The sequence below is a fragment of the Acinonyx jubatus genome, chromosome C2 (genome assembly GCF_027475565.1).
Source record: "Acinonyx jubatus isolate Ajub_Pintada_27869175 chromosome C2, VMU_Ajub_asm_v1.0, whole genome shotgun sequence".
NCBI classification, from domain to species: Eukaryota; Metazoa; Chordata; class Mammalia; order Carnivora; family Felidae; genus Acinonyx; species Acinonyx jubatus.
The window spans coordinates 28,340,926-28,365,648 of NC_069384.1; the positions used below are offsets into that span (position 1 = coordinate 28,340,926).

At 36.7% G+C, this 24,723-nt stretch overlaps 1 protein-coding gene across 1 annotated transcript in view; it reads left to right on the plus strand.

Moving 5' to 3' along the window:
• Window positions 1-20,513: 20,513 nt before the first annotated feature.
• The window catches only part of SAMSN1 (SAM domain, SH3 domain and nuclear localization signals 1), a 132,583-nt gene continuing 128,373 nt past the window's right edge, over window positions 20,514-24,723 (plus strand). Inside the window, exon 1 of the mRNA XM_027077526.2 lies at window positions 20,514-20,651. Coding sequence (XP_026933327.2) covers window positions 20,529-20,651 — 123 coding nt within the window. The 5' untranslated portion in view covers window positions 20,514-20,528. The remainder of the gene's footprint in view (window positions 20,652-24,723) is intronic.

Genomic DNA, 24,723 nt, shown 5'->3' on the forward strand with positions numbered 1-24,723 from the left:
GTGGAGATAGAGGTGGAGTACTGCAGAGATGTTACGGCAGTAGGTGGACAGGCAGAATTGAGGTCTTAGGGAACACTGAGAGGGCTTGGTCAAAGGAATAATAGAAGACCAGGAAAAGGGGTTAGTCTTTCCAGGAGGGAAGGAGCGATCAACTGTGCTAAGAGGTTCTGAGTTGATATCACAATCAATGAGCCTATTGGGAAATTTTGAATCATAATAACCTGCAAATCACTTTCCATCGAAAATGATGGGGTCAGAACTCCAATTGGAGCAGATTAAAAAATAAATGATGTGACTAAATGATTATAAACTAGTTTTTGGAATAATTTTGTTGTGAGAGGAAGGAGAAAGAGAGTGATGGTTAATGGAAGGAGGCCTAGGGTCATAGAGGGTGTTTTTAAAGACAGAGTGGCTTGAGCTGCTGTATAGACTACAGTGATAGATCAGTATGGCCGAAAAGGCCAAAAATACATCAGTTAGTAATATAATATCCTTGTTCTGGAAGAGATGGTGGGGCAGGGATGAAAGCATGAACACAGCAAGGAGTTTAACCTCACACTGCAAGTTAAAGAGCAATTGTTCATATGCCAGATACATGAAAGAATGAAGGAAGTCAGGAAGCTGGTCTAAGAGAAATGTTCAAAATTCCTTCTTCCAGTCATTTGGATAGGCATTCCTGAGAACTCACATTCATGAAGAAAGAGTGTGTTTGCCCATGCAACCCCAGGTCTTCAGATATGCAATGTAGAAACAGAAGGGGGAATATAACAAGGACTAAGAGTGGGGAAAGAAGGGCGCCGATTTGGGAACTGGGACTGTAAAGTTTGATGCTAATGATTTTTAAACATTTTTGGAAGCGATGGAAAGAAGAATGCAAATAAAATGAGTTTACTTTCTAAAATGCTTTTTTTTGTTGTTTTGCAATTTCCGTTTGCTAATGTCATCTAAATTGTGTCATCTAAATTTTCTCTATTTTGAAAATATGAAGACGACATCATATATGTAGATTACATCACTCCAGCAGCAAAAAGTCAATGAATTTTCTAGGTTTTAATAAAGCAGGTTGCTATTTTACACTGGCTTACTGACTTCTCTACATTCTACTTAAGATGTGTACACTCATCACCCTAATATCCACTCCTGCAAAGACAAAAAGACAAACCCAAAGCTCTCAATATTTATCCTAAGTACAGCTCTGCCTGACCTCTGTCTGCTATGTATAGGCTTGGTTGATTTTAGTTTTTCAGATCTTCTTTTTGGTGTCTAATTTCCTAAAGTTCAAGAGACAGCTGTCTGGGGCCTGCAAAATAAGATGATGAACACGCAGATATCAAGGAAATGGTTTTCTTACACCAACAGCTCCATTTAGATCTGAGCACTTCCTCATTCTTGTCTAACATTAGAGCTTCCTAAGGTATAATATGTGCTGAATGCAGACATGTTCTTTCTTACTGATAGGGGTGATTAGGGTTAACTTCTTTAGCCTGCTTTAAGTTAAGTGAGACAAGATTTAATTAAAGTAATCTCCAGATTCCAGTAGTTTGACGTTTCAACTATGTATCCTGTAGAAAAACACAGCATGCAGATATTTGTAAGTTACACCAATGGAAAATATTCAAACCTTTTTTTTTTTTTTTTTTTTTTTTTAGCTGTCAAAGAAGGCTGTTTTTATTTCTGGGCAATGACACTTTCTATTTTAGCCATTGCTTCCCTACCAGTCTAAGAAAAGTAAAGCATTTTGTTTTCTCTTGTAGTTGGGGTTTCTAATAAGAGTATTTACTTTTCTGCATATTAAAACAGGAAGCACGTTTGACTAGTTGACTAGTTGACTGACTTCCTTCTTTTACTGGCTAAAGTTTGGGCTTCATAAAATTGGTTGAATCTTTATGATCCAAGTAAAATTGAAGGTTAAGAGATTAACCACTTAATTCAAACTATGTGAACAGTTAATCCGAGTGATTTTAACATTAGGCACTTTCACACCCTGAATTACTGATGAAATCTACATGGTAGAATATTGGTGATGAGCCAGTGTCAAATTGGGTCATTTAGGACATGAAGTGGACAACTCAATTTCTAACATAGATTATTTGTAATCATACTGGATGACTTATATTAGCCTTGTCAAATGGCTAAACTAGCAATTTTAAAATACTTCCAACTTGCAATACTATAATGTTGTTTGATTTTATGACATTCTCTGTCACTTCTATATTCTATATGGCACTTTTGCATTTTACTCAGTGAATTTATACTTATAAGTGAGTTTAGCTAAGCAACTACATGCCACTTTACATGTAGATTTTCTTTTTCTTTGAGTTACCTAAAAACCTTCCAGTTTGCCTTAAAGGCAGTTTTGGAAACCATTGCATTAGAATTAGAGAACCGTGAGGAGTCCTAGGGACCATCTGGTCCTCATCCTTATTTTAGAGATAAGGAAACAGGCCAAACGAGGTGAAGTGAACTGCCTAAAATCAAGCATCTAGTTTCTGGTCGTGGTAGACCAGTTACAAAATGGTTGTAATTGTCCTTGTCACTTGAGTCCACATCCATTGAGATGTGACTTTGCAGCTTCCTCTATTAAAAGGAGGCATGTGCCTCCACACACCTTGAATCTGGGCTTGCATTTTGACTTCCTTCGGCAGACAGAATGCAGAAGAAATAAAGTGCCAGTTCTGCTACAGTAGATAACTAATACATAATTTATTTTATTTTACTTTTTTCTTTTTAACTCTCCAACTATTCTAGAAAATCGGTGTACTCAAAAAAAATTTTTTTTCTCAACTCTCGCTTCCAGCTACTTGGCAAATTTTCAGGTTATTTGCTTTCTTTGCTTGTATATTGTGTAACGTCTTTTACATCGTCTAGCTTGTGAAGCTGTGTAAGAGTGTTCTTTCTGTTTTTGAGTTTTTAGGAAACTCTTCGGCTGAGGTGAAATTTTTGACTATGCTTTGGGCATTACTTTGTCGCACAAAATTTTAATCCACTTAACAGCCTTCAGCACATGTATTTTTTTGGCAGGCAGGTGATGCTGTCAGCTATGTCCATACCAGCTGGCAAATTGCAGCACGCAAGCAACTCTTGAAATGAGTGAAAGAAATATCTTTAACCAAGGGGGAGGTCAACTAGCTGTGTCTGATAAATTTCACTTCTTTGTTACTTGAAGCTATGCACATTAGCTTAAGACGTTATCATATGTGTGGCATGAACAGAATCATTATCTGAAATCCTCTATTTTGGATGGTTTCTTCATTCTTATCTGGGGGGGAGGGTGGTGTGGTATAATAAAGTCAGCACTGAACTTTATGATTAGAATCCTGTGTGTATATTCTGGATTATCTACCTATTAGCTGTGTCACTTTGGGAAAGTCACTTAATGTCTCTTAAATCCAATTTCTTTAGTTTTCGTTTCCCAATGTGCTTAGGTTTTTTGTTCGTTTGAGAAAAAGGTGAAGCATGTAAAGCATTTTGTAGTCTGCAAACCGCAAACTCTCATCTCTACTCCCCTGAACTCTACACATTTTCATTTGCGTATTAGACATTCCCTGCTGGGATGTCCCACATCTAAAATCTATCTCGACATGCGCAACTCTAGCTTTTATTTTCTCCTGACTTCCGTAATTCTGTAAATTGGTACTCAAATTTTGTCATTTTCCAGGTTTCAAATTTCCAAATAAGTTTTTGATGACTCTCTTATTTTTTCCTTGTAAGGAATTTATTTATCTATCTATCTATCTATCCATCCATCCAGGAAATGCTTATTAATTACCTGCTCTCTTTTCTGCTGCGGCACCACCTCCTTCTTTCAGTACCTTCCCCGTGTTTAAACCAGACTTTGCTCCATCTTACCTCTCTGTTTCAAACTCTGCTCTTCTGGATTTGGCATCCATCTTGGATCTCTTAGCCCAGACCTTGACCAGATTTGATCCCTTCTTTCTTAAGTCTTTTCTCCAGCCCCAGTATCTCTTGTCTCTGATAAGAACACCGTGCTTCTAGTCTGTGCCCTTTAGGACCTGTCCCCTACCCCTCAATTGCCAGCTGTACCACTAATCCAATTAGTTCCCACTCCATCTCTTTGATGGAAGAAGAGACTCAGACACTGTAAGTGACACTGAGGGTGTTACCTGATTGTTATAAACATTTCCTCAATTATAAAATGAGGGGGATACTGCCTACCCCACTAGGCCACTGTGAAATGAGGTCACACATATGACTGGCAGAGAGGAAGCACTCACAACCTTTCCAACAACAGTTCTTCCCAAGGACCTGGATATGAGTGCGTAACACTAGACACAGTGCTCCTCATCCAACAAATCAAAATAAAAGCAGCTTTGAATCGAATTAGGGAGACAAGAACAAAATGTTTAATGCAAGTTGTGTATATAGATAAAATATGAAATGCAGTGCGGGTGGATGAGTACAAAGTGGAAAGGTAAGGAGTGTGAAATAGGGTTACTCAAGGAAGACAAGCAGGCAGTGACTTATAAAGAAACTAATAGATGTGAACTGGTGAAAAGACAACAGGACATCGTAGGTGTGGAGACTGCCATAGATAAATGCTCGAGAATAAAAGAGTGTGACACCGTGGTGCTAGCCTGATAAAATGAGGGATGGGTTTGAGGTTAAAGATCGTGTTCAGAGTGGTAGGGGGGTGCCAGTCACAGCAGACTTAAATTCTTTTCCTAGTAATGGAGAGATATATGTGAGCTGATGTTTCTAGGAATATCCAAATTTGATTTGCAATAGACGCTGTGCATTTTGTGGCGTCATTCTTAAAGTGTCAAGTTAGGAAGTTAATGAATTTGTAAATTCTTTGATATTATATTCAACACATGGTCTCTCAGCCCACTTTCAAATACATTATTATAAATGTAAAATAATATTTGTGGAGGGAAAATTTGGCTGTGTTTAAGCAACCATACCTCCAAGGGAGGTTTCCTGTGTTTTATTTATGAACGTTAATGGCCTTCCCTTTCTTTGTAAATTGGGCTAGAAAATCACGAATGCAAAAGTCTTCGGGTTTGTCTAATCCAAACCCTGTATATTTTACAAATGAGGAGCAGAGAGAGGGAGGTTAAATGTCTTTCACAAGGTCATAGCTAGACACTAGCCAAGATGAAATTTAAACTTCTGTCTAGATTTTCAATCTAATGCTTTAAAAAAATATACTGAAGGGCCTAAGAGAGCCAAGGCAATATTGAAGACAAAGAGCAGTGCTGGAGTATATCCACTACCAGATAGCAAAACTTGCCCTAGAGCTAATATAATTAAGAAAGTGTAGGTAGCTCAATAGGTTAAGCATCTGACTCTTGATTTCTGCTCAGATCATGATTTTGCAGGTTCTGTGAGATCCCCTGCTCCTGCACTCTATCTCTCTCTCTCTCAAAATAAATAAACTTAAAAAAAAAGTGTAAATATTGGCACATAGATAAAACCAATGGAATACAATAGAGATTCCAGAAGCATATCTCCACTGAAATGGTGCCCCAAATAAGATGTGGTGTGGATGCCACTACACTTCAACAGAGAACCAGTGGTCTTCCCAATACATACTGCTGGGTCAATTGGATATATCAATGAAAAACAAAAACTAAAAATTGTGACCCTACCTCACACCAAACAAAGAAACTAATTTGAGACAGATCACAAACCTTACATACGAAAGCTGATAAACTTCTGGAATAAAACATGGAGACCATCCTTATGACTTTGAAATAGGTAAAGATTTTGTAACTAAGATACAACAGTTACTAACCAAAAAATAATAACAAATAAAAATACATTTAATTATTTAATTAATAAATAAAAACTTCTGTTTATTAAGTGATAGCATTAAGAGGATAAATGTCAAGCTACAGGCTGGCAAAAGATTTTTGTAATATTGCATCTCTATATATTTGTCAAAGTTCTCATTAACAGAGCATAAAGAATGTTTATGAATAAATAAAAAAAAACAAATAATTAAATTACGAGTGGGTTAAAGATTTGAACAGATATTTCAGTGTCAAATGGCTGACAAATATGAAGAGTGGCTCATCATTGTTAAAACTGCAGTTGAAATACATACGCCAGAACAGCTCACCTTAAGAAAACTAACAATACCGAGTTTTGATGGTGATGTGAAGCAACTGGAATTCTCCTTCATTGCTGATAGGAGTGTACATGGGTGCAACCACTTTCGAAGATTAGTTGCTAGTATCTACCAAAGTTAAACATCTACCTCACCTATGACCCAGTTTTCTACTCTTCGTTATATAACAAAGAGGAATGAATGCAGATGTACACCAAAGGACCTTTCTAAGGATGTCCAGAGGAGCTTCATTCATAACAATTGAAATGGAAAATAAAACAAAAACAGAACAAAAACCCATTTCCCATCAATAGTACATAGGTAAATTATGGAATATTTACATCATGGAATACCACACCATAATGAAGAAGAAATAGTACAGCATGGATGAATGTCACAGACAAAACTTTTTGAATTAAAAGTCAGATCTACATTAAAATAAAAAGCAAGTGGAACTAGTATATGTTGATAGAAGTGAGAATAGTAGTTACCTTGGGAGACAGTGAAGAGGATCCTCCCCAGGGGGATGGAGGGTGTGGGGATACAGTTTAGCCTTCTGAACACTGGGGGCTTGGTCTGATGTGGGTGGTTGTTGAATGACTGTACATATATGTAAAAATGTATTGAGCTATATTATATACTTATGGCTTACTCTATGTATGCTGTATCTCAATTTTTCAAAAATGGTGATGATGTTCCTCCCTGGAACAAATAATCCACCATTAAGAAATCCTGGAGGAAATCTTGCCTCATTTCTTTCAGGCTACTAAGCGCTTCAAACATTTGCTCTTGTCCCACCACCATAACATGGTGACATTCCTTGTCTCATCACGGCACACATCAGTAAGGCTGATATTTTTCCAGTAGACCGACACTGTGGTACAGTCAACAGAGACAGGTCCAGAATCACGAGCCCCTCTAGGGCCCGTCTTGTAGCCTGGAGACATATCAGTATTCTGGTTTGGCCAATTCTGTGAAAATCTAGACTGTTTTAGCAGTATCAAACAAAGCATTGGCATAAAAGCAGATATAGTCAGGTTATTCTCAATAACACTGCATAAACACTACATAAGCAAAATGAGATGTTCAACAAGCTGACACTCGTGGCCTTTTAGTGGCATATATTTTCCTTGATACTAAATTTGCACTGTACCTAAAGCAAATAGATGTTACAATAAACAGCCATGTGTACTTCCTACTGTCATCATATATTATAAAGTAAAAGTATTTCAATTTAGGTCAGACAAATGCAGTATTCCTGACTCTCAACCCCATGTAGCTAATATGGAGTGCTCTGTGAGGCTAGTGATCAGTCTTCTCTTGAAATCTGTGGGCAGAAGATAATAGTTTGTTTTTCTCTATCTATATCTTTTCTATTAAATTAAAACTTTAAAAACTACTAATTTAAAAAATGACAATTGTTGGGGCTCTTAGGGGGCTCAGTCGGTTGAGCGTCTGACTTCGGCTCAGGTCATGATCTCACGGTTCACAGTTTGGAGCTCCATGTCGGGGCTGACCTTTTGGATTCTGTGTCTCCCTCTCTCTCTGCCCCTCCCCCACTCATGCCTTCTCCCTCTCTCTTTCTCTCTCTCTCTCTCTCTCTCTCTCTCAAAAATAAATTAAAAACATTAGGAAATTATTTAAAAAAATAAAAATAAATAAATGACAAGTGCATTTGCTGTCATAAAGCAGTCTTTTAAATTAAGTACATTTTTTTCATTTAGTTTAGTTTTGTCTTATATCTCTTAAACTCTAATTTATTCCAGTTCGCTTACAAAGTTTTAAAGTCTTCTTTCATTCATTACAGTTTTCTATAGAAATTTGAAAAAAAATCCTGAAGAATCTTACAATTACCCAGTTGTAGGCCATAGGCTTTATAGATGAAGTTGAGATACATGTATATCATATATGTAGCCTTCCTCCACTGGAATACCCTTCCATAACATTTTCCAGGTGGCTTAGTCAGTTGAGTGTTTGATTCTCGATTTCAGCTCCGGTCATGGGCTCAGGTCATGATCTCATGGTTCATTAGGTTTCTACACTGGCAGCATGGAGCCTGCTTGGGATTCTCTCTGCCCCTCTCTCCCACCGGCTCACCACTCTCTCTCTCTCTCTCTCTGTCTCTCTCAAAATAATAAATCATAAAAATAAATAAGTACATAAACATTTTTCTTCTCTGCCACATCTGCAAATCACTCTTTTCTAAAACAAACCTTTTGAACTTCCTAAAAGCTTATTCCTTGACAAATTCTACTTTGGTTGCAAGAAACATTAAAACCTTTACCAAATAAGAGTTGAAATTTCAGCATTGAAAAATCAAAACATTTCCATAAACCTTGATCAAATAAATATGACTCTTCTTAGCTCTCCTTGAAAAGCAGTCAGGATACTTATTGTCTATACCAAAAATGTATATACTGTTAGAGTTCTCTTTCTCCTTGTCTTCCCTTCTCTCTGTCTCTCTCTCTTTCTCTTCTTCCCACTCCCCTCTCCCTCTCCTTCTCCTTTCTTTCATTGACACCGGATGCTTAAAAATGGGGAAACAATGTTATCTGGGTTGACCAGCTAATAGATATGATTGATAAATAGATAATTTATATGAATTATTTCTAAAATGATAGGTATTTTCATGTCCCACTATTCCAATTATTTATTTCTTCAAACTTTATTACTTTACATATGTGCTTCGTTTCTGAAAATTCAGAAATGGACTTGAGATAATAAGTGATTATTTATCAAGCTAAGCTATTTCTTTGCAATGAAATGGACTGCGTGATTTATAATTGTTTCAATTTCATTTTAGAAAGTGCCCTCTGGAGATATATGGTGGGGTCTCAGAATTGTCCATATGATAGTTTCATGCGGCAGTCCACAAGATGTGAATTTAAGCGTTAGATTTACTTCTATGTTTTTCCTCTCCCATCACTCATTTTTTACCATTTTCCCTGCTCCTAAATATCCATCGTGAGTTATCATGAGCTAACGCGACTTTAGATTCCTCCAGTTCAGAGCTTGCCAGCAGTGTGAGGTGACATGCTGATATGATAGGAATGGTTACGGATGTGTTGAGATACCATCTCCTTGAAATTTGAAAGAACTGATAAAGCCTTGAAGAAATGTGGTGTGTGTGTTGTGTGTGTGCTGTTATGTGAAAAGTGTTGAAAAAAAAAACTGATTCTATCTCTTTTGTTTGGTAGATGAAGAATTGAAAGCCCTTGGAGTTTTGAAGGTATTGTTACTGAGTTCCTTAGTTTTAGGGCTAGGTGCAGAATCCAAATCTTGTGGCTTTTGCTCTGATGCTCTTTGGCCAGGATAACCTTCCTTCCTTCTTTTTGAGTGAGACAGTAAACTTTAGTGAGTGCTCTTGGTAAGCACTTTCATTGGAAGTGACCAAACTGATTCATGATAACAGTTTGCTGAATTCGTCCTGGAATTCATTTTATATACATTGGTATCAATTCGTATAAGAAGTATGTATGGCAGATTCTATCACCACTTTTTTATAGAGGTGGAAATTGGCATTCAGAGAAGTTAGGTGACTTGTTAAAGATTTCTCGGTAAGTTACTGAATTCAAATGCAGAGCTGCCTGGCTCCAAAGCTTATGCTCTTTGTGCACTGTCATGATACCTACCTATTGGAATGAATCGCCATCTTACAACGTATAGAAATGCTGCTTGCACAGTAAATAAATAAAAGATAGTTAATTTTCAGTATATGAGAAGAGAAGAATATGAGAAGAGGAAATAGGGGCATTTGCTGTGTCTACCAGGTCCTGTTCTCTTCTTTACAGTGGAAATGGCTTTGGGGGAGTGGTGTCCTGGTGCAATTCCTTGGAGACCTTTTGCAAAAGAATCTTAGGATGTTTTATTGTTTTTATTGCTTCTTCCAGGGACATGAATCATGAAATTTTCTTTTTTTTAAATTTTTTAATGTTTATTTATTTTTGAGAGAGAGAGAAAGAGACAGAGTGTGAGTGGAGAGGGGCAGAGAGAGATGGAGACACAGAATTCAGAGCAGGCTCCAGGCTCTGAGCTGTCAGCACAGAGCCCGATGTGGGGCTTGAACGCACCAGCTGTGAGATCATGACCTGAGCCGAAGTTGGACGTTAAACCAGATGACCCACCCAGGTGTCCCAGGAAAATTTGAAGTTGAAGAATAAGTGCAGAGAGACAAATTTTTACAAAGATTTGAGAAGTTTGATACTATAGTACTATTTTTAGATTCTGCAATGACCACCTGCTTCCTAATGGCAAGAGTCCATGGAACAAAAGGATTACAAGGAACTATCTCTGATCCTCAGCCGTACCACCAACAAGTAGTTTGAAGAGATAAGTTCTCTAATCATGACCCATACACAGGGCTAGATACGTGGGAAATAATGGTATCTTAAAACAAGGGGATGAAGGGGCGCCTGGGTAGCTCAGTCAATTAACTATCTGACTCTTGATTTTAGCTCAGGAGATGGAGCCTCGGGCCTGCCTGGGGTTCTCTCTCACCTCTTTCTCTGTCCCTCCCCCTTCTTGCACATGTGCATGCACGCTCTTTTTCTCTCTCTCAAAATAAATAAACTTAAAACAAAACAAAACAAAAAAACAAGCAAATGAGAATCAGAGAGAAAAAAGAAGAGTAAGATATCATGGCACATGGATTTGGCCTTTCAGAAACTCTTAAAAGATTTCAGCCTTTCCTTGAATGGATGACTCTAGATTTGAGGAAGAAAATATATAAAATGAGCCTAGGACACCGTGTTGTGCTAGAATCCAAACAATTCAGAAAACAATAAGCTCTTCTTTGCCAGAACACATGTATTGAAAGCCTCTTAATGGCTAAAGATAGGACAAAATTGGGCATCAAGAAGAATATGGAAGCATTAATTGAAACACATTACATATATAAAAGTCTAGAAGTTCATAACGTGAGGAGAAAGAGAGAGAGGAAGGAGGAGGAGGAGAAAGGGAAGAAAAATCACTGAAAAATAACTAGAGCACTAATTCCTTACTCTGAAAATGTCATCCTATCTTTTCTGCTACATACTGTACTTTTGGTTAAACATAGTCCTAGTTGGTGAGAGACATTGCTTCTTTACAAAATTTTCCAGCTGATTAATGTGAGTTGACTTACATAAATAAAAATTATCTTGTAGCTCCTACTGAGGTTATTTATTTAAGTTTGGGTGATCAATAGGTGAAACTAGATCTTAGTATCAACAAAAGTGAGAAATATTAAGTGTCCCCTGATACATTATAACATGTAGCACCTAGCACCATCTATGAAAAGTTCTTGGAAAAAGGTGAATTCAGAATATAACTAATTTCCATTGGTAGGAAAAAGCTGATATTCATTTATAGGAAATACCAGAGATGGAAGAAGAAGTTAAATGGTACACAAGGAAGCAAACAGAAAATTTGGAATGTGGTACATTTCATAGGAACTGATTTCTGCAACAAGTTAGTGGCAAGGAAGAGAGAAAGGCAGACGGGAAGAAAGTGAGAGAAAGACAAGTCCTAGACTAAAGACACTTGAGTAACATGATAACCAAATGTGACATGTGGTCTTTTTTGTTTGGATCTTAACTCAAATGGTGCAAATGAAAAGATACTTTTTTTTTTTCTTAAGATCATTGGCGGATTTAATTATGGAAATATTTTGGCAATCTTGTCACATGGTGGACCACTTAGTGGCTTAAAACAATTTATTTTCTCACAATTTTGCACTCAGGTCAGGTCTTTTGGGGATAGCTCTCTGCCCCGTTGTCATAACTAGGGTGGTTCATCTGGGACTTGAGGATTTACTTCCAAGATGGTCTCACTCACAGGGCTAGCACATTGGTGCTGGTTGTCAACGTGGACAGCAGCTGGAGCTGTTGCTGGAACCCTTGATGTTTTCTCATGTAGGTCTCTTCATGTGCTGCTTGGGCTTCCTCACAATAGGACAGTTGGGGTCCAAAAAGGAGGAAAGGGGGGTTGGCAGCCCTCTTAAAGGCTAAGCTTAGATCTAGCACAGTGATATTTCTTCCATATTCTATTTATCAATGTAGTCACAGCTTCAGCCCACATTCAAGGAATTGGAGAAATAGATTCCATCTCTCTGTGGGGGGAATGACACAGGGAGGTATTTGAAGTTTTCAAGGAATAATTTTAAAGCATAGCAATGGCACTCTGATTATCTAGGAAAATGTCAAAAAAATTTTAGAGATACAAAGTGAAGTGTGTAGGAGTGAAATAACATGATGTCTGGGGTTTAAAATACTTGCACAGGAAAGAAAAATGATAAGGATAAAATGGGATAAATTTAGCAACTGTTGTAATATCTTGATAATTATTGAATATAGGTGATGGGAATGAGGAGGGATTAATGAACTCTACTTTTGAGTACATATGAAAATCTCATGATTAATTTTTTAAAATATTCAGACTCAAAATAATATTAGAGTTCCTAAAAGAGACTCGAAGTTCTAGTTTCATCTGGTTTTGATTTTGATTAAATTTTAATATTAAATCTTCTCAAAATACACCTGAAATAATATTCCCCAAAAGTACTAACTTGGGAAAGCACGCAGAAATGGAATCTTACAGGCGTGCTGTGGCGACTTTGGGGGAAATTAATAGCCTGCAGCCGAACACAGAGGGCTGCTTGACAATGGTCCCCAAGATGTGTTTTTTTTCACTTGAAAGAAACTGTGAGGACTTGATGCTTTGAGGTTCTGCATCCATCTTCAGAACAGGAAGGGAAGGCAGGGGACTGCAGAAAATCACCATGACTCTGATCTCACTGACCCTCTGCATCAATACCAGCTGTTGTCAATCCACAAACCAATTCTTACATGAGGAGAGTAACTCTTCTTGAGTAAGCATCCTCAGAAATGTAGTCCGTGTTCTGTTACTTGGAATTCAAGGCATTTTTTTAAATTTATTTTTGAGACAGAGAGAGAGAGAGAGAGGTCACAAGTCGGGGAGGGGCAGAGAGAGAAAGGGAGAGAGAGAATCCCAAGCAAGCTCCACACTGTCAGAGCAGAGCCCAATGTGGGCCTTGATCTCAGGAACCCTGAGATCACGAACTGAGCCAAAATCAAGTCAGACACTTAACTGGCTGAGCTACCCAGGCATCTCGGAATTTAAAGCATTCTTAACTTACAGCATTCTATGAGCAGAACATGTCAAGGGATCTCTCCAGATATCCCGAGTTTAAGAACAAGGGACAACTATGGATGCCCTTTAGAGGGTATTAAAAAGAAATGTTATTTACAGAAAAAGAAGTGCAGGACCAGCTGAAGAAGAAGCATATTTGCAAGTACAAAATTCAAATTTCCAGCAGTTTCATCTCTGGTTATGTATGTACTCAAGAGAATTGAAAGCAGGGACACACACAGAGATTTGTAGACCCTTGTTTATAGTAGTGTTATTTCCAATAGCCAAAAGGTAGAAGCCACCCAAGTGTCCATCAACATATGAATGGATATACAAAATGTGGTATATACCTACATATATATATACAATGAATATCATTCAGCCTTAAAAAAGATGGAAATTTTGACACATACTACAACATGGGTGGACCTTGAAGGCATGTGTGCAAAGAGAAATAGGCCAGTCACCAAAGGGCAAATATTGTATGTTTCATTTGGATGAGGTACCTAGAATAGTGAAATTCATCGACACAGAAAGTAGGATGGTGGTTGCAGGGGCTGGTGGGAAGGGAGGAATGGGGAGTTGGTGTTTAATGTGTATGTATTTTCAGTTTTGCGAGATGAAGACTTCTGGAGAGGGATGGTAGTGATGGTTGATGACATGAATATACTTAATGCCACAAGACGGTTCATTTTAAAATGGTTAAAATGCTACATTTTGTTATGTATATTTTACCACCATAAAAGGTACTTATTTGAGCTTTGTGTCCTATAAAAGACCCAACCTTTTTTTCTTTTTTAAATGAATGGAAGGGAATAGAGGAATGGGCCCGGGGAGGCACATGAGACACAGCTTTGACCTACCGCCTTTGAAAGGAAGGTGTTACTTTTATATTGAAGAATGACCTTTTTTTTTTGAAGGTTTGCTCCATACTTTCTATTCAGTTAGCTAGGCCTATAAGGTTGTTTTCACTGCAATTTTGCCTCAGATTTTAGTAATATTATTGCCACCTCCGAAATCTGTTTACACAAATCATGCTAAGTCTCATTCTCTCATTTTATTAGTCAGGCTTCCTAATTAATTTAGAAAATTGTTTGTTTAATAAAGACCTATCTTACTTGATCACGGTCTCTGAATCCCCTGGATTATGGCAGGGGTTTTACTTTGTAATAATCTCCCAGGAGAGCTGCCCTAACAGCTGTGAAGGCAAGGGAGAGCTACAAGGGTGGTCACATTCTCTCAGGCACAGCAACAAGGGACTGAAGCTGACCAAAATGAATCTTTTCTGCTTTTCACTGGTGAGTTTCTTTGGTAACCTCATTTTTATTTTACTGTATCAACTAAAAGGCATGGAGTTAGGGAATGCCCTAAACTTCCTATGCGGTGATATTAATTAATATATTTAGGGTCTCATGAGAAAAGTCCACATCAGAAAGAGGAAAAAGGATGTTTTTATTAAAGCACTTAAGCCAACTCTGTTCAGAGGCAAGTGATTTACAAAAATATATATACATTTATCTAAAACAATTACTACTTCGTTAACATTTTGATGCTGAATCTCTAAGTATAGTATGTCAACTATTTTTGAGGAACTATTTTCTTCTATTTATTATAAATACGAGGAAAATTTTGCAAAATGTGCTGCACTTGGGTTGCTTGCTTCGCTTTGGGACATCCTAGTAATCAAAATGTCTTCTCTATTGTTTGAGTAATGAATTCCGTTTAATGTTGGCTTTGTTAAACTACCATGGAGGCAGCTTTCTGAGTTACACAGTACTGTGGATGCAAGGTACGATAGATTATTTCAGTCCTGCAGATGTGCTCATTCAAGGGTATAAGCACTTCTCAAATTCTTTTTTACATTATTACCTTATTTTTTAGTTTAGCCTGAAGTAGATCAGTGAAAGTTAGCAGGTAGTCATAGATCTGGAAATACTTTATAACTCTAACTTGCAATTGTGACCATCTGCCAATGCTAAAAATGGATTTCAAAAATAATTTTATTCATTTCTATGTGTGTTTACAGCAGGACATTATGCCTATCCATTGGTTTTTCAAGATGTGGATGGGAGATCCCTGTCATTCGGGGAAATAAAATGGTTTACTTTGATGTTTGTTTTCTTTCCAAATTGCAAATAAGATTAACATAAGTGCTAGAGCTGGTGCTGACATAGGTTGTAATACCTAAACAGGAGGCATTTTAAGCCAAGATAAGGGATTTAATCTTAGAGCATCTTGAAAAATAAAATGCAATTGTGAGTTGTGGCAGGCTGAATCATCGAGTTCCAATTGCCTATGTAGTCCCAATTTACAAAATAATTGCCGGTGCTCAACTTTGCTTTATGCCATATAAATCTGACTGGAGAAATCCCATTTCAGGTGATTTAAATGGTATTGTGCATTCTTTTCTAGTCGATCTAAAAGAGCTATATGTGGTTTATATGAATATACGTCCCATGGAAATAGGCAGTGTAGCAGCCGAGAAAACTGCGTTGTGAAATCACTCTGAATGGTTCTATAATCAATATGCTAATGTTTCTAGAACATAGCATGGCTCAGCATAGTGTGGCATACGTTCGTAATCCTGCTAGTGAAGACATATAACCATATACTGAGCATGATTGTCTCTCTGGGTAATATAGGAAAAGGAGGGCATACTCAAAAAGGATGACTTCAAAGTCATGCCTCATGAACTCAATTTGACTGCAAGTCTTTTCCATGTTTTAAAGTCCTTAAAAATTTACTTGTGCAGAAACAGATTTGATTAGACTGCACCATCATCAACACTTAAATATTTTGTTCAAGCATTCCAAAGTTTATCGAAATTAATTGCTTTAATAATAAAATGTCCACAAGGTACTTGGGAAAAAAATCAAACTATGTTAGGTGGTTTTTTATTCCTTCCTGTGGAGTAAATAAATAAAATTATTTAGCATATGGGCTCTCAACCAGGGTGTTGAGACACCCCACTGTGCTGTTGTGAGCTGTGAAAAAGGGGTGGGGTTACAGTCTTCCCCAGGAATTTGTGCATAGTTCAAAACATATTTTATCTGTGCATGTAGGAATGTGAACATATGGGGCATTCATTAAAAAAAGAGACTAAAAATCCCTGATTTAGTGGAAATAAAGATAGCAGAATTAAAAAGTAGCGGTGTATATAAATATACTGACCTTTAATTCTGTAGGAAGGAGGTGGCTCTAAATACTAAGCATCCCATAAAGATTGCCACTGAAGAAAGCCAGAGAAAGAGTTAAACATTCCCTTATTTAAGTGTAGGGGGAAATTGTAAATCTTTTAGTAAATGGGGTTTTTAAGAGAAATATAAAGCAAACTTAATGAACTACCCATTCTGAACCAAGGATACTATAAATAATCCATTAAGGGTGATTGCTATTATTTTGGATCTATAAACTCGAAATGGGGTCTATCTTTCAAAAGGGAGGCAGGGATATCCTTTTATGCATGCCACTCTGACTCCAGAATTTTTCTTACAGTTTTACATTGTGATTAGGCTTTTAGAAGGCTTGCTCATTAGAAGCAGGATGATTTTCTTGTTGAGCTCATCATATAGTTATTGAGTTTAACATGACTTTGTAACCCAGTAAGGTTACAAATCAATTATCCCTGCACCATTTCTTCAGTGATTTGCAATGCTGCCTCTATTTTATCTGGAGTCTATTTTATCCCATTGGTATATCTCTACCCCTTTCCTTATACCTGTTCTTTTACATACCTATTAAGATAATTCTAATGCTAAGTAGACAGCTTACTCAAGAGAATACCCTTTCCTTGTCCTTCTTCAAAATTTGGACTCTAAGTCTTGGTGCTTCTATGTAAATTTCAAGTTATATGAAAATCTTTGATGGAATTTTGATTAAAATGGATTTAATTTTATGTCATCTTTAAGGGAAATTGACTTAATTATGGAGTTGAGTCCTCCCATCCACAAACATGTGTAGCCTTTCGTTTATTCTAATTTTCTTTTATGGACTATTAAGATAATTTGTACTTTGCTCTATAAAGTTCATGCGCATCTTTTTACTAAATTTATTGCTAGGAGTCTAAGAATTTTGTTTGCTGTTGCGATTATTTTTCCTAATTTGTTTTGTGATTTATAGATACATTATAGACATCTTGATATTGAAATTGCAAGTAAATAATTTTGCTGAATTAAAATTCTGGTAGTCTACATTTTTTTTCTTAGATTTTCCATGCAGATAATCTATAAGGTTTCTTCTTCTTTAGTAATTACATCATTCTTAACTTTTCTCTCTCTTCTGTAATGTTGACAAGAACGCTCTAATAGGAGGCACCTTACTCTTGTTTCTAACATTCATGTAGTTACTCCTAACTGAGTCTTCCTGAGGTTTTTAATAAATAACCCTAATGAGGTTAAGGAAGTCCTGTCTTTTCCCAATTTGCTTAGATTATATCGCAGAGGAATAAATTTTTCAAATTTTATTTCTCAAATAGAATAAATTTTTCAAATAAAAAGTTTTCCAATATATCATTTCAATAAGTTTTCTTTTTAATGTTGTAAAAAGGCATTTAAATGTTGAAATATCCTCATATTCCTACATTAAATACTAATTTTTATGTACACTATTAAATTTAATTTTGTTAACATCACCTTTAGAATATCTTAAAACTGTTTTATAAGTAAAATAGGTCTGTAGTTTTCTTGAATTGACAAGAAAATCCTGTCATTTTATTTTTCCAAAGTTCTGATTAATTTTATGTTGTAATGTCTTAATATATTACCATCTACACTTTTACCCAAATGTTCCATGTGTTTTCTATTTATTCTTATACGCTGCACCATGGGTAGACTCTTCAGCATTTCATAATTTTTTCAAAGGTCTAGAGTTGATCTTAATTTTTTTTATTTTTAATATAAATTTCTATGATTATATTACTCATTTTCAAGAGTTTTTTGTTGCTCTTTAATGATTCTTGTTTCATTTCAGCCTGTTTGGTTTTATCATAGATTACTTATAATTGGATGTTACTTTTTCCTTTGTTCTATGAAGATCCCATTCTTTGGTAAATTATTTCTCCATCCATTTCATGATTTCAATTTTACCTGCAATGAAATGGTTTTATTTTCAGATTGTCTATTCAGTTGGCTCTCTTTTTCAGCATTTAATCCCTTCATCCCTCGGTCAATGTCAAATGACAAAACTCTTTGCCCTCCCTGAGTCCCTGTGGCTCCCTCTCCCTCACCCTGCTCCCTGTCTTTTTCTTTCCTCTCTTCACCTCTCTCTCTCTTCACCTTTCTCCCTCTAGTTGTGAAACAGACATCTCAAGTCTCCTGAGGCTCCAATTTAGAACCAAGACTTACAATGCTGGTCTAGGGATGTTATCCCAAGGTGATAGTTGGTGTATCACCCATCCAGTCACTGAGCCAGCTGGCTGCTTATTTCAGATCCCATTTTGCTGGCTGTGTTATTAAATTTTGCTTTTCTGGGGGCGCCTGGGTGGCTCAGGCAGTTAAGCGTCCGACTTCGGCTCAGATCATGATCTCGTGTTTCATGGGTTCAAGCCCCGGACGGGGCTCTGTACTGACAGCGCAGAGCCTGGAGCCTGCTTCGGATTCTGTGTCTCCCCCTCTCTCTGCCTCTCCCCTGCTTGTGCTCTCTCTCTGTCTCTCAAAAAATGAATACGTGTTAAAAAAATTAAAATAAATAAAATAAATTTTGCTTTTCTGGCTTACAAATTTCTAGAAGCAAGGGTCCCAGCAGCTATTGGAAGGAGATTGGTTTTTTTTTCAGTCTTCTTTCTAATCACGAGTGCTTCTGTAGCCTCTGGAGTTGCTTTATGTGCAGGATGTCTACAGCGCATTACTCCACAAAGCCCAAGATCTGGCCAGTGCTACCTGTTTGTGGATGGGTGCTTACCAGGTGGAAAGTTTTACATTCATTCACCGCTTTGTGTTTCAGTTAGATTTTCAGTCTTCCTACATGTTTAGGGATTTTAGAGCATTCGTGACTTAGTTCTTACTTAAGTCTTTTTAATTTTCCCAATAATTTGCCATGTGTTTTGAGCGGTGGTTATTGACAATACAAAACTGTAGAGCAGGTTAGTTTAAAGCTCTGTAAGTAGACAATGCAAAAGCAATTCAATCTTAGCTTACATCTTAAAAAAAGCATTTTTAAAGATGAAAACGTATTCACTGCCACACTACAGTTTTTACTCATTGTTTCAACCGAGAAAACTTTTTCAGAATCCAACAGACCTATGACACCATTATCGGCATCACCAGTTACTATAGAAATTTTCAACATACTGTATGTATACCTCTCTCCATTAAGGTTGTCTCGAGATGATGTCATAACTAGACCAAGTTGTCTCAAAAGAAGAAAATACAACAGCCCAACTCAGTTGATAAGTTTGCTTCCCAAGTACAAAGAAAATTCACAGTATAGGAGCGCCTGGGTGGCGCAGTCGGTTAAGCGTCCGACTTCAGCCAGGTCACGATCTCGCAGTCCGTGAGTTCGAGCCCCGCGTCGGGCTCTGGGCTGATGGCTCAGAGCCTGGAGCCTGTTTCCGATTCTGTGTCTCCCTCTCTCTCTGCCCCTTCCCCGTTCATGCTCTGTCTCTCTCTGTCCCAAAGAAAATAAATAAACGTTGAAAAAAAAATTTATAAAAAAAAAAAAAAAGAAAATTCACAGTATAGTTCACAATGGTTTTAAATGCAGACTCATACATTTTAAAGTTCATTATTCCATCAAAGAATAAAAACAAATAAATACTATGATTTATTAATATAAATACTATAGACATTAATATTAGTGCCTTCATTGTACTTGTGAAATACTTTTGCTGTTTCCAAGTATACTCTGTCTATTCATGTTATCCTGACAGCTCGTCTGTAACATGAATGAAAGTGCTGCTTTACAGTTGAGGAAGCCCAAGTACAACAGATTGTGTTTCTTACACAAGGGCGTAGTACTAATTAGAGGGATATGTATATCTGAAACCTGTGACCTGACACCCAACACAGTTTGTTGCTGTCCAGATAGGCCTTTGTTGAGTGCCTGGAACTGGATGTCTTCATCATGCTTCTTGAGAAACTGCCTCACTTTGTGCATTGCTCCCTGACACTTGTCTTGTTTGAATTCCTGGCTCTGTAGCGAGTGATGAGGATGCCTTTTTCTACTGCCTTGTTCACTGCTGAAAACTGGCATAGCATTAACTCAACCTCTATGCCCAGGAGAATTTGGATAGGGTGCTTTATAAAAGTGGGTAGATAGGATAGATGACTTTTCAAGGAAAATATCATTTTGTTATTTTTCGCCTCATAAATCTCTTTTATTACAGGAGGGCTCTATGGATAGCTTATATGAGCCAGTCCCAGAGCAACAAGCTAACCAAGGAAGCACCTCTGTCGGGACTGGTTCTCTTATCTCACCTCATGGGGAGAGTGGAAAAGCACACGCCAATCTCTTCATGGTGAGTGAAGCCTTGAGTTGGGTGGGTGACTTCTCTATTACAAATTGAGAATATTTTGCTTAACGATACCTGTTAATGCAACGAAAACCACTCGTCTCAGAAAGTTCTTCATTTACTTTTAGTTTCTGATTTTCTCTTCACTGTTGTCTCTTTCGTGATTTTAGCTTATTAATATGAACTACCTTTTATAGAGTATGTGATTACATAAATTAAGTCACTTAATCCTCAAAGCAGCCTCATGACAAAGAAATAATTATATCTTATTGGAGATGAGGAAACTGCAGGAGAGAAGGGAAAATTAACTTGCTAACTGTGAGGTGTTAAAGCTGGCAACTAAATATATGTGGGTCTGCATCAGTAGTTTATTGGTACACCAGGTGTTCGGGATGGGGGGGGGACCCCCAGATTTGTAGCGTTTGCCGTTTGTCATGGTCTAAGTGCTCCTACCGTGGTCATTTTCAAGCCACCAGAGGTTTAACAACTGGCTTCCAATAGCTGAATATTTATTTGTTCATGATCTCTGGTGCCTACTCCAGCGTACCACTGGTGGCTTTAAAATCTGTGCTAACCACTTTACTAAGCTGCTCCGTAAGTTTATGAGCACACATCGTGAACTCACAAAGCCTGAGTATGACTGGAATGCAAAAGCAGATCATTTTTTTGAATTATCTTTATAATTACCAGAGGCACAGAGTTCCCTGTGCTCTGCAAAATTGGCTCTGTCCCTGTTTAACAGTGCCGGCTGTTTTCTTAGTTGATTGTGCTGTATTTAAATTAATCCCATACTAACAAACTTACTTTGCTTCTATTGTGGCTTAGTACAGTAGAAAGCATCCTATGTCTGCTACAAATAAAGAACTGTTTTAGGGACACCTGGGTGGCTCAGTCTGTTAAGCGTTTGACTTTGGCTCAGGTGATGATTTCGTGGTCTGTACCCCTCCTCCGCTCATGCTCTGTCTCTCTTGCTCTCAAAAATAAATAATCATAAAAAAATAAAGAAAGAACCGAACTTTTTTTATCCTTCTAGATATAGATGCCCCAATAACAACACAAACATTAATATCCGCTTCCTATAAGTAAAGCACTGGAACAGGTGATGTTACATATGACATTATTTGTGTTGATCATCACAATAACTTCAGAGAGGTTTAGAAATGTTGAGAAGGGTTAAGTACCTTTCCCGCTTAAAAAGAGGATGACCTACGATTGAAACCCAGATCTTTCTTTGCTCTAGAGAAAGGATTACAGTAAAGTACTTTCAAGTTTTATACCTACCTTTATGCCTACCTATTTTATTCTGTGGGAACATTCCTATGAACTTCTTTTTTATATAGCTTACAGATGTAAGCAAACAAGTTCAGTAATAAGTCTCAGTAAGTAAAAATAACCCCCCAAAAATTTAGTGTGGTGGAAACTCTTCCCTCAATTTATACCCTATTCAATATCCATTAAGATGTTTATGTTGACAGATATGCATAAAGAGAGGCAACAATACATTTTACATATTAATGTGAGAGAGAGAGAGAGACTTACATAGAGACTCTCAATTGAGTCCACAAAATGTTTGTAAGCATTTTTACTCTATCATTAAAAAGAAAAATTGAATAAGCTGAAGAGCCTGAAGATATTTCTTTAAATGTGTTAGTTTAATAAATATGCATGAAAAACAAACAAGTCCATGGCCAAGCAGTCTACTAGAATTTTTATCAAACTTCACTTACATTACAAAAGTAAATGAGAATAATAAAAACAGGATTTAAATTGCTACAACCCTATCTCTCTCTCTGTATATATATATATACATATACACACACATATATACACATGTATATCATATAGATGTATATGACTCCATATTTAATTCAAAAATATGTGCATACATATAAGCATAAATTTGTGTGTGTGTGTGTGTGTGTGTGTGTGTGTATACACTGAAAGGCAACCAGTTCAACCACTGATTCTAGTATTAACTGTTAAATTATACCAGTCCTTTCAAATTACAACTGATATTATATTCTTTATAAAAATTATTCCACAGTTTGGATATAATAAAATAAGTCTTTTAATAATGACATTTAGTGATTTACAACTTTCCCTCTGATCCTCTGAAGAATGGATCCTTTTCTCCTCCTAGTATTCTCACTTCCTTTTTTCCCCGCTAATTCAAGGGAAAAAAAAAGTTTTGGACTAGTTTTAAAAATACCAGAAGAATATTATTCTTTTTGGATTGATGTTCTAGAAATACTATAAAACCAACCCTAAAGTTCATGGAGTTATGTCTCAAGCTCCCAGTCCTCAACCCAAGTGTATCTGTGACCTTCCCAGAGAGGAGAGGGTGCTCTCCAAACAGACAGCATATCTAGTTGATGTAGTGGAAATTAATAGCCTATACTAAAAGTAATATCATTTGTCACATGAATTGAAAAGAAAACTCACAATGAGAGAGGAATCCTAGGCTTCCTGACTTCCCTTAAACATACTTTATTTATTCCTATTTATTAGGAGTTTTATGATGTAGAAAACACTGTTTTAAACAAGGTGTGATGTAACATAGATGAGAATAAAATAATACAGAGTTCCAGAGGAGATAATCCAGTGTAGATCAGCTTCAATTTAAGGGTTGAATAAGTATTAAAGGGAAAGACGTTTATTTGGAATTTTTAAATTAAAATTAATTGAAGTATAGTTTACATATACTTCAAGTTTCAGGTGTACAATGTAGTGATTTGACAGTTATATACATTATGATATGCTCATCATGATAAGTCTAGTTACCATTTGCCACCACACAAAGTTATTACAATATTATCGACTATATTACCTATGCTCTACTTCTCATATCTGCAACTTATTTTATAACGGGAAGTGTATACCTCTTAAGCCTCTTCACCTATTTTGCCTATCTCCCATCCTCTTCCTCTCTGGTAATCACTAGTTTGTTCTTTATATTTATGAGTCTCTCTTCTTGTTATTGTTGTTATTTGTTAGTTTGTTTTGTTTTTTAGATTCCACATCTAAGTAAAATCATACGATATTTGTCTTTCCATCTGACTTATTTCACTCAACATAATACCTTCTAGGTCCATCAATGTCACAAATGGCAAGATCTCATTCTTTTTATGGCTTTTTGTATATAATATATAATATTCCATTGTACATATAAACCACTTCTTCTTTATCCATTTACCTGTCTATGGCCATTTAGGTTGTTTCATATGTTGGCTATTATAAACAATCCTACAATAAACATAGGTATGCATGTATTTTTTTTTTTCAAATTAGTGTTTTCATATTCTTTGGGTAAAAACCCAGAGGCGGAATTACCAGATCTCATGGTATTTCTAGTGTTAGTTTTGGGGGAACCTACAAACTCTTTTCCATAGTGGCCATACCAATTTACATTCCCACCAACAGTACATGAAGGATCCCTTTTCTCCACATCTTCACCAACAATTGTTATTTCTTGTCCTTTTGAAACTAGCTGTGCTGACTGGTGTGAGATGATATCGTATTGTGGTTTTGACTTGCATTTCCTTGATGATGAGGGATGTGGAACATCTTTTCATTTGTCTGTTGGCCATCTGCATGTCTTCTTTGGAGAAATGTCTATTCAGTATTTTGGGATTTCAGGTGAAGAACATTTGAAATGCCCAGCTTTCATTTTAATTGCCATTCCAGGGTGGTTGGTAATGGAGAGCTGGTCTAAAGAGAAATCAATTGAAAATACAAGATTTTATTAAATTTCGTGAAGAGGAATAATAAGCCATCCACTTGTATATTAGCAAAGCCAGAGAGTTTGGGAAAGATACTGCTTAAAAAAAATGGGTAAAAAGTTTTATGAAGTGAATACTCCTGCAACTAAGTAAATATGCTGAAAGAAAACGTGCGAATATACTAGCCTAAGGGTTGACTACTTTGTTACTATATTAGCTACAATTCATGCCATTATGGCTTGATTCTGTACCTATTTTAGTACCTCTTTATCATGTCTGAAGCTAATAAAATATCTTGATTTAGAAATAGAGTGAGAACATTAAATATTTGTACCTCTGCCAGTTGGAGGTTAACTGGA